Consider the following 10,293-nt stretch of genomic DNA (forward strand, 5'->3'; position numbering starts at 1 on the left):
CCACTCCCATATGCCATGATTCATCTCCACTGAGTGGCTTTTGGCTTGAAGCATGATAGAGCACTGTATGCTGGGATACACCTGTAAAAGCTGCACCTCCGTAGGAGAAACAAGAGTGGCCAGAGGCCACAAAATATCTATTAGCCACAGCTGGCTTGCTGTGCACATTTTTGACCACCCCTGAAAAAGGCTGACTTAGATGTGTTGTGAAATTTAAGCTGGTAAAAGATGCTGTGCTGTTTTCTTTGCCTGTACAGACCTGATTACATGTGTACATTTTGGTTGTTTGCATTTAAAAGGTACCTCTCTGACCAATGGAGGCCTGAACCTGCACAGCACTGTGAAAAGGAAACTGGATGGGGAGAAAGATTACGTATTTGATAAGAGGCTAAGGTACAGCGTGCGTCAAAATGAAAGTAACTGTCGATTCAGGGACATTGTGGTCCGGAAGGAAGATGGTTTCACGCACATTCTGCTGTCTAGCCAGACATCAGATAACAATGCACTGACCCCAGAGGTAAGCATGCAGCCAGAAAAGCAAAAGCAGCCACCTGAATAGGTGGGGATCTGGTTAACCCCATAATTACTCTGGTTTTTTCCATGTTATCTTTAAAAATGTATTGAGGTCAAATATACCCTTATTTTACATGCTTGGGGTTTAATCCAACAGGAGATGATGATTAAATGTGATGGAAATTAATTTTTCAATGTTTTTCTAAAGTGAAGATAAGAAGAAAGGAAAGGAAAGACATGATCAGTAATCCCTGTTTAGCATTTTAAGATCCAATAGTTTAATGGCCTTTTACCCCCTTTAGTGAAACTATGACCTCTAAGTAATGTGAACTGGATAGTACTTCAAGGGATTTACATACATACACACATATCTCAGGCTGTGCATCTAAGGATAAGAATACAAAGTGGCAATGTACAACTTGATTCTTGGCTTGATTATTTTTAAACACCTGTTTAACACTCGTTTACTGAATTCTTTACAAAGTAGGGCACTGACCCTACTCTGAACTGCAAAGGGGCAGGAGGCATGCACAGAATGCAGTGGTTCCCCATGTGCTCCAGTCATCCTGTATTCAGGGCCAGACTTTGGCTTGCTGTAGGCCAGTGCACAAGGTCAAGGGGAGAAGACGACAAAAAAGCTTTCCTCATTCCTTGCCCTCTTGTGGGTAGTTTTGATCACATGATGCATTACCTGACTGTAAGAGCAACGGAAGACCAATTCAGGCAGGGGTTCCTAAAAGACAGCCCATAAGCCACTTGCAACCCGCAAAGCATTTGTATGTGGCCCACAAACAGACCTTTTAATGGTGGCACTCTGGACACCAAATTATGTTATACCTGTTGCATGAAGGTAATGCACTACAGATTCATTTTGATGTGCAGCCGTCAGCGGCATGTCCTACACACTAAGCAGCCCTCCATGGGCAGAACTTTGGGGCTAGGGACACGCATTACACATAAACCGGTTTAAGTGATCAGAAACAGGTTTTAATCTGTAACAGAACAGATGTTCAGTGCACATAAACCGGTTTGAAAATGGCTAAAACCAGTTGGAAATAAACCTGGTTGAATGTAGTATCAGACTTAACTGATTTGGGTCAAACTGGTTTATGCAATGTCTGTCCCAGACCCCTTCCTGGTTTAACTTAAACCTGAGTCCCCCAGCATCCCAGATGCTTTGCAGCCCTGGGCGGGGCTCTCTGCTCCAGAGCAGGGCTGGCCCTACCCCGCTGTTCCCTGGCTGGAGCTCTGGAAGAGACCGTAGGCAAAGCAGCATCTGCCTGGCTTCCCTGTGCTCCCTCCCACCCCCCCTCAACTCCCTGCTCAAGCAGGGATTGCCCCCCTCCTCCTCTCCCACAGCACAGACATAGCCAGCATGTGGTATGCTAGCTAATGCTGAGAGGTGTCTGTGTAAGGCAAACAGGACAAAGGCAGACAGGACAGTGTCTGCTTAGGACTTTTTAGAGCTAATCAACAGGTAGGTGGTAATGTCTCTCTGTTCCTTCCTTGGAAAAAGTTGTTTAAGAAGAGCTTGAGCCAATGAGAGAGACTTTTGTTTTCTTGATGGGGTGCTAAATGCTGTGTTATCAACTCTCTGCTGGCTTCCTTGCTGGTCAGGAGCAGCGAGAGGGGAGGAGAATCCCTCCCTAATCAGAGCATCCTGCCAGGGCCTGGCCACGCCTCTCACAGCTCAGCTCTATACAAGGGAAGGGAGGGCTACTCTGGCACCCCCTGGCTTCTAGCCTGAGTCATTGCAGGTATGTGCCTGCATTTCCTCAGTCCAGAGGTAATGTCTGTACGGTTACAAACCGGTTCAGCCTAGCCAGGTTAGACTAACCTGCAAAGATTGAATCAATTCAGACTCAGGCTTTTTGAATGTTTGTCCCCAGCCTGCTCTGGGTATAGGATAAGGGCTGAGACCCTTTCCACGTTGGCTGGTGATAGTGAAGCTAGCCTGACAAGAGGAGCATATGCTGCATTTCTGGAAAGACAGTGTAGAAGCTACCTTCTGCCACAGCCACCAGCAGTACCATGTCTGCCTGGGTGGTCTATAGGCTGACTAGTCACAAGAAATGATAGCGGGACCTCAGCAATCTGACCCTCACTGCCTCCTCAGACACTCCAGCATGCTCTAGCTTATAAAGTCACCACAAAGCTCTTAGTGTTAGAATATAGGAAGGCACCATACTGAACCCTATCCTACGGAGGATTTTGTTGCTTTTATTAAGTAAGAAATGTGTCAGTTTAAAATTGATGCCCAATAGTTAAAGCCACGACCAAGCACGATAAACCTTATATTTTATTTTTTTTAAATCGTTAAGATCCAGCAGGGAGTGCATTCTCAGTTTTTCATCTACTCACACAGGTAATAGGTGCCACAAAAATAGATATTTACCACCTACATTATTAAAATAATGAATAGATTTGCAATATTTATAAAGAAATAACATGGTGAAGGTAAACCAAACATCCATTTTTAATGATACTGCCCTTCTAAATACATACTAGTTTAAATCCATCATTCCAATAGAATCCATCACTCCATTAATACAGCAATATGAAATGGTTTTATTAGAATGGACTAAAGCAAACCAAAGATTTGCCACAGCCACTTCGAGCAGACGCAGTTTTGAGCTGCTGTCCTCAAGACCTCATACCCATAATACCAGGAAGTGCTCAGGTTAAATGAGAAATGTCAATAGAGCTCACCCCTTTTCATTTACTTGGCTTCTTTCAATAGCGCTGAAAACAGCAACACACACATATCCATGAACTAAACATATATTTTTGGATTCTTTTTCTCAGAACTACAGCATCCACTGTGCCCAGCACTGGACTCAGATTGGTCTGAGCTGAGGTGCAAACACTGAAATTTTTTTTTTAAAAGCTTCATTAAAAACAGGGTTTTACCGTAACACCAAGATTGAGATTGCCTGTTTAAAACCTGTTCAAACCCATTGCAACAGAAAGCACTCAACCCCTTCTCTCCCCATCAGTGGCTCAGCCCTCAAGTATCATCACAAAATCCAACACCATGACTGACATAGACTGACACCCTTGTTACCAATTACAGCAAGACCTTCAACAGCACAAGTCCCTGGTGTTGAAACGTACTGTTTTGTAGGCACGGTTGAGGCAAATTGGTGGAGCAGCTTGGGGAAGCTTGCAATATATGGTGGATGAACGATGAGCTTTAGTTTTGCCACCTACCAGCACGAACTACACACCCACAAAACGCTGAGAGTGTCCGTTTTGTTAGAAAATACAACATGATTACAAACACAGGAAACAATGTTTGTCTAATGCAGAAGGACACATCTGCTCAGACCACGTCATGATAGCTACAGTCCTAGGAGCTTGGAAACACGGTCACCTCTGGAAGAATAAGTAGATAAAGCTACAAACTCCGTGAAAGCCCTGATGCCCCGAACTGCTCTGCTTTCCATTGTCATTTCTCCTGCTCTTGCCATCTGGCAATACCTCCTTTGAGGCTTAACAATTTTGTTTAACCAGTAGCTTATGCTGCTTCTCTCCATTTAATTAAAGACCTGTAAGAATCCGGAGGTCACGTTATAGCGTTCTCTGCATGTGCCAAGCAAAGAGGCAGCAAACTTATGCTGGAAAAGAAATGGGCCTCATCACCAAGTCTGCTATTCACATCCTTTTCACTAGGCTTGTTCTGATCAGAGTGAAGGGAGGTGGGCTACGCCTAAATGAAACTTAATAATACATGGTGAATAACTATATCATAGCTGTAGTTCATGCAGGTGATTTTTAGCATGAATTGCACCTATGTTCCTTCCCTTAGGATTTCCATTGCCTGAAATTGGCTCAGTGCCACTATTGTAACTGGGTTGGGGGGAGGGAAATTATCATGTCACTAAAGGATTGTTTCTCTATATCTTTAACTAGACTCTGTAATTTTTAAAAACTAGCATCAAGCAACAGCACGGGTTTCTTTTGTTTTGAGGGGTTTGGGGGTTTTGCTTTGCTTGCTTTTCTGTTTATTATTTTTTTTAAAGAGCTGTAATATTTTTAATCAGCATAAATCTCACCAGCAGCATATATTTAACTTTGTAGGTCACATGCTCATTTTGAAGTTTCGAGTTCAACTTTTTGTGAAAATATAGCCCCCAAATATACTTTTTTCTTTTCTTTTTTTCACTGAGCAGCTTTCAATCAAAAACCTAAGAGCATTGTTCTTGCTTTCCCCAGGTAGGGTAACAATACAGCTGGGAATTAACACTCCATTGAGTTAAATGGCAGAAGAACAGACAAGAAAATATAGTCTGAACAGCTAATGGCTTTGATAAAGATTGATCTAACTACTCCGTACATATTATGAGTTGAAGATTGAAAGTGGAGGTGCACATATAAAATGTCAACATTCATACTTCTCGCCATGTAAAATGCAATGCTTGTAGTTTTATTGGATGTATGTCACATCATTGGTTTACCTTCACTTTTCTTCTCATAAAACATGGCAGGTACAAGTTGACAGCTATCTGTATTATTGTCCTTAGAGCAAGACAAATTGCTTCTTAGGGTAATACTTATGATTGAAGCCTGCTATGTCTTCCCAGTAGGGTTTTTATCTCAGATAGCCTTGTGTAAGGATGGAGAGAAGCATCAATAAACAACAAAAAGTAAATGTATAATTAATGCAAGACCACCAAAAGTAATACCTGCAAAAGAGGTATAAAAATAATTGCAAATGTCTCTAAATATTATTCCCACTTCAATCTGTTTAGAAAATTTTTTTTTTTTTAAAAGACAAATCAACAATTGTACACTTAACTTAAAAGTAATATGATTAAGTTTAGCCTCTTACAACTAGTATTTCTATCTATTTAAAAAAAAGTGGGGGTTAAGATCCCTTGATTAATTTAGGGGTAAATTCCCGTGTTATAGATTCTTTCTGAATATAAGTAAAATTTAGAGAGAAGGGCACCAAAATGCTTTTGAAAACTCATAGTGAAAGACAGCCTACCCAAAAAAGCTCTTAGAAAGTTAGTGGCCTATTTAAACATTTATACACTTCTTAATAAGGGTTAGGGGATCCTGACTGATAAACCTGCTTGATCTTTTTTGACAGGACTACAAAATAAGCAGCAGGATAAAAAATAGCGGTCTTTATATATATATATGTGTGGTTTCAGCAATAGATGTACGGACAGAGCTGATGCAAATGACTCAATGATTTGATTGATTTAAGCCAAGTAGGGATCTGGCCCACAATGTCTTATGGAAATTTCCTCACAAAACTAAATCAAAGAGACTTGGATAGAAATACAGTCCCTGTCAACTGAAAACCGGTTGCAGGGCTACAAAAGGAAGTGAACTGCAAATGCCAGAGAGAAATATTTTGAAAACCTAGAGGGATACTAGAAACAGGTAGAAAATAACAAAGGAATGCATTTCACCCACCATTTTACTGGGGAGTTGTACTTTGGTGATGGCATGAACCCAAATGATATTCATCTTGGAATACTGCAAGTAAATACATTATTGTGCATCCCTAGAAGCAAACTCTGTGCTCAGCCTCTGTGGTCAATAATAACTTTGCTTCATCTGTTTGGAGTGTTGTTACAGCCATAATGATCCAGGAAACATGCAAGAAGCAAGGTCTGTTTGGTAATATCTTTTATTGGACCAACTGTACTTGTTTCCCAACTACACAGTTGCTCCAATAAAAGATATTATCAATTTTTTTTGTCTATATATGCATGTTTAAATATCTGGGAGAAAATAATCAAAACCATAGAGAATCAACGAAAAACAGAAGTGTGGGTAGGTGTAATGCCAAAAGATACTTGAAGTATGAATTGTCAACCAAAAGAATTCTGGGCTGTACAGGTCGGGGTAATTGTATTTGACATTGGCAAGGTTAAAATACTCTGTTCAACTTCTGAGCACTTTTTGCAAGAAAGACATTGACAACGTCAAGAAGGAACACCAAAAAACTGTTAGGAGAATGGAAGGGCTGACTTACAAGCAAACATTCTGAGGTTTTTGTCTGATTTTGGGCATGTTTCTTAATTTTGTTGGAATGCAAATAAGGTTTGGTTGCCATTTATAAATGTTTTCCCTGAATAGCATCCAAATGTGGCCTATCCTTATTCAACTCAATCCTAGGTATCAGTTCCCAGAGACTGACCTTAAAATCCCATTGGTTTCCTCTGCAAACAGTTTTCACGCTGAGAAGATGAGAAATTTGAGGTGGTAGAAGAGTGTTTTTATATGTAACCAGTAAAACCCCTTCTCAAAAGTTTGGTTTTATGTGGTTTTATTGGGTTTAATCCATTTAAATCTAAATCAATAAACTTTTCTTATACGGAAGATTAAGAAAAAAAGAGCCACATATTTATGTCTTGGCCAAGCGACACCTAATTATTTACAGGATGGTAACACCAAAGAAGGTAAAACATTTACAAATGCAAGTGTAACTAGGGGGAAGGGAGCAGAACACACTAGTGTCATTTCCAAATGCTTCTGCCTCATTACCTGATTTGTTTAGGGGTAGGCTTAGGCTTGCAAGCACTCAGATGTGCACCTACAAAAGGGAAGCTTGACCTTCTCAAAACTGACTGTGCCATCCCTTATGGGCAGCTCTTGAGCAGTTGAGCTTTCAGCACAAACTATTTGCCTGTGGAATTTAACTAGGCTGGCACCATACAGTGTGATTTGCATGTGCAAATGAATCTTTATTCTCATAAAGCGTAGCATTTGTGAGTGCAAAGTCTGCCCACTGAACCTGAGCCCAAAATTCCCATGGACTTCACTGGGCAAAGCCCTGTCCATTGAAGCCAGTAAGAGTCATCAATAGGCTACAGATGTGCCTAAAAGTATGCATGCATTTCTGAATTGGGTCATAATGAGAATTACCCAGCAGAAGTTTCTGCCGTTTTTAAAAAGAGGATTAGGAAAAATGTTCCACTGGGATAGTAGGTTATTATTCCTATGGTACCAGCAGCTCAAAGTCTTACAAATTTTGAATACTATTTATATACAATTTGATTCAGTAGCAAATCGTTTTTGTGGATTAGCTTGTCTTTTTAGTGGCTATTTCTGCTGCCTCCTAAATTCACCATAACTCTTAAGTCTGTATTCAAAGCTGTATTGCCCCACCTCTCATTTAAACCAGGCTACTGTACGAAGAAACAAAGAGCAGAGTTTATATGTTTCACTCATTGATTCTGAGGTTACTACGCTATTGCTGGGGTAACCATATTACTGAGAATACAATGATGTACCAAGTAAAACATTTTCACATATACTGTTTAGATAACTAGAATTTCCCACAGAAAAAGAAAACAAAAGCTAAGTTATTAAAAATGAAGTACATGTAAAGGGGTTTTTAAACACTAAGCGTTAGAACTCCAAGCATATTAAAATTATATACATATTTATAATTCATGTAAGTATGAGACTCATAGTGGCCAACATGCAAGTTTCCAAGAGTCAATGCAGTTTAGCTAGAAAAATGATCTTGCAAAGGCATGCGTGCCAAATTGTCTACTTTTCTTTATCCACAGATCATGAAGGAAGTTCGGAGAGCCTTGTGCAATGCATCAGCTGATGACAGTAAACTCTTACTTCTCAGCGCAGTGGGAAGTGTATTCTGTAGTGGCCTAGATTACTCATATTTAATTGGCAGGTTATCCAATGACAGAAGAAAGGAAAGTACTAGGATTGCAGAAGCTATAAGGTGATCCAAGCTTATATGTGATCTCTAAATGATGAAATGTAGTGTGCGATTACAAAGATATTTATCAAGTCCAAAAATGTTTCATATTTCACGTGTGAAAAACATTCAAAGGAGTGTATATTTAGTGGAAAACATGAATGAGTTTCTTCTGTAGCTTTTCTTTCTTATTTCAGTAAAGATTTATTTTGTTGCATTATTTCTTTGTATCTATACCATTTCAAAATTCTGCCTCAATTGAAATTCAAATTAAGATGTAAGTTTATTTTTCTTTAAAAAATTAGCTGTGGCTTGATGTTGTTCGTGGAGCCCAGACTCACTCAATACAGCTGGCTTCTGCTGTATTTCAGTCTTAATAGCACGTTTTCTGCTATTTTTCTTAAATTTAAATTTATATTAAATAATATGTAAATATGGTATTATTTTCATGACTAAACTATGACTTTGGTTAATATGTATCAGATTATTTTAATAGAAAACCAGGATTTATGACATGTTGTCTATAAATCAATTAGATTATAAATCACCAATGCCCACATGCATCACAGAGGTAAAAACATGTGGCCAGATCCTCAGCATTATGTCATTAAGGTCAATGGAACTACTTTTTTCTGCACCACTGAGCATTTGGACTACAAATTTAGATTTCCCACAAATACATCTTCTTTTCAGAGTTTTTATATTGTGTGCAGGCAGAGGCAACTGGTGCCTCCTGAGTCTGGGGTGGAGGGCACAATTTGTGGGTGGGCCCAGGGCCAAAAGCCCCATATCCACTTCTATACTTCTGTGCCACGACTTAGTGCCCCCTCCCCACCCACAACATGCCGCTGGCCTGCATGGCAAAAAAAACTGCCCCGTCCTGAGCAGTGCCAAGTCAGAGGCCAATCTGGAGGGGTACATGCCCCCTCCCCTCCCCATACCTCCCCTACCAGTTGCCTGTGTGTGTGAAGGACATGCTGATGCTTATGAAGCAAACTGAAGGGGATGACTTGCTTCAGATCAGACTTTTAGCCATGTTAGTACAACTAGTTTAGGTCTCATGATAAATATTTCCTTTATGGATCAGAAGCCAAGCCAATCTGAATAGTGATTTCAGTATGGTAGGTATCAGTATCTCAGTTACTAAACATGATTATTACAGTACATTTTGGATGCCTTGACCCTTGTGAACCTCTGAAAGTAGAAAAAAAATCTGCGCGATTATATCGTATTATGGCCTAGATTCTAATCTGACAATGTTTGGGACACCGTAAAGGAGCCTGATTTTCAGAAGGTGGGTGCTGTGCTGAGTACTCTCTCTAAATGACTCTGAGGTTTCTCCAAGTTGGGCACCCAAAAACTAACAAGCCCCAAATTATTAGAAACACGCACAAAAGGTCTGGGCATACATGCATACTCCAAGTGTGAACGTGCATTAAATGTTTATTCATCTAAAATTTTTAAGGATGAGTGTGGCCAGATATATATTTATACATGCACAATATAGGGCTTGACCTAATGCATACCAACACCAGTAGGAACCTTACCATTGATTTCAAATAGCATTGGCTTGAGTCTTGCCATCTTTACTCACATCAGTAAAATCAGTTGTATTCACACAGAAATGTACTCCTACTCATCAGAAAAGTCAAGATCATTCCACTGGGATTAGATTTTATCATGAAAATAGAAAGATTATAACTTTCTCTCTCTAATTCTCTCAGTTCTTATCTATGGACCAGTTGTTCCCTGAAAGTGTATAAAAACCACAGAAGTGAGAGTGAAAAAAAAAAAATGTTGCTTTCTCTTTGTCACGGCGGGGTCCTTCAGGAGGGCCGTGATCTCCTCAAGGCCCTCTCTCCGCGCTAATTTGGCCCAAGGGCACCCTCCATTTTCGCCCGCCATGTCTTTGCTCTTAAAGTAAAATGTAATAGGGAGGCTGCCTTGCGTCTCCTCGGGCACGTAAACTCCTGGACCCCTTGTAGGTCTCCCCGTACACTGGGTGCTACTCAAGCACCCTAGCCTTGTGGGCTGCGCGTGGCTCCTACCACCCCTAATACCACGCCCCAAGCCTCGCTGATGTACCTGACGTTGGT

The 10,293-nt window shown here is 40.4% G+C and overlaps 1 protein-coding gene across 1 annotated transcript in view; it reads left to right on the forward strand.

Moving 5' to 3' along the window:
• Positions 1–299: 299 nt before the first annotated feature.
• Positions 300–10,293, forward strand: part of CDYL2 (chromodomain Y like 2) — a gene marked incomplete at its 5' end in the record, with an annotated part of 21,697 nt that continues 11,703 nt past the window's right edge. The window contains 2 exons of the mRNA XM_006027434.2: positions 300–517; positions 8,049–8,221. Coding sequence (XP_006027496.1) covers positions 300–517; positions 8,049–8,221 — 391 coding nt within the window. The remainder of the gene's footprint in view (positions 518–8,048; positions 8,222–10,293) is intronic.

Source organism: Alligator sinensis, unplaced genomic scaffold, assembly GCF_000455745.1.
Source record: "Alligator sinensis unplaced genomic scaffold, ASM45574v1 scaffold119_2, whole genome shotgun sequence".
NCBI classification, from domain to species: domain Eukaryota; kingdom Metazoa; phylum Chordata; order Crocodylia; family Alligatoridae; genus Alligator; species Alligator sinensis.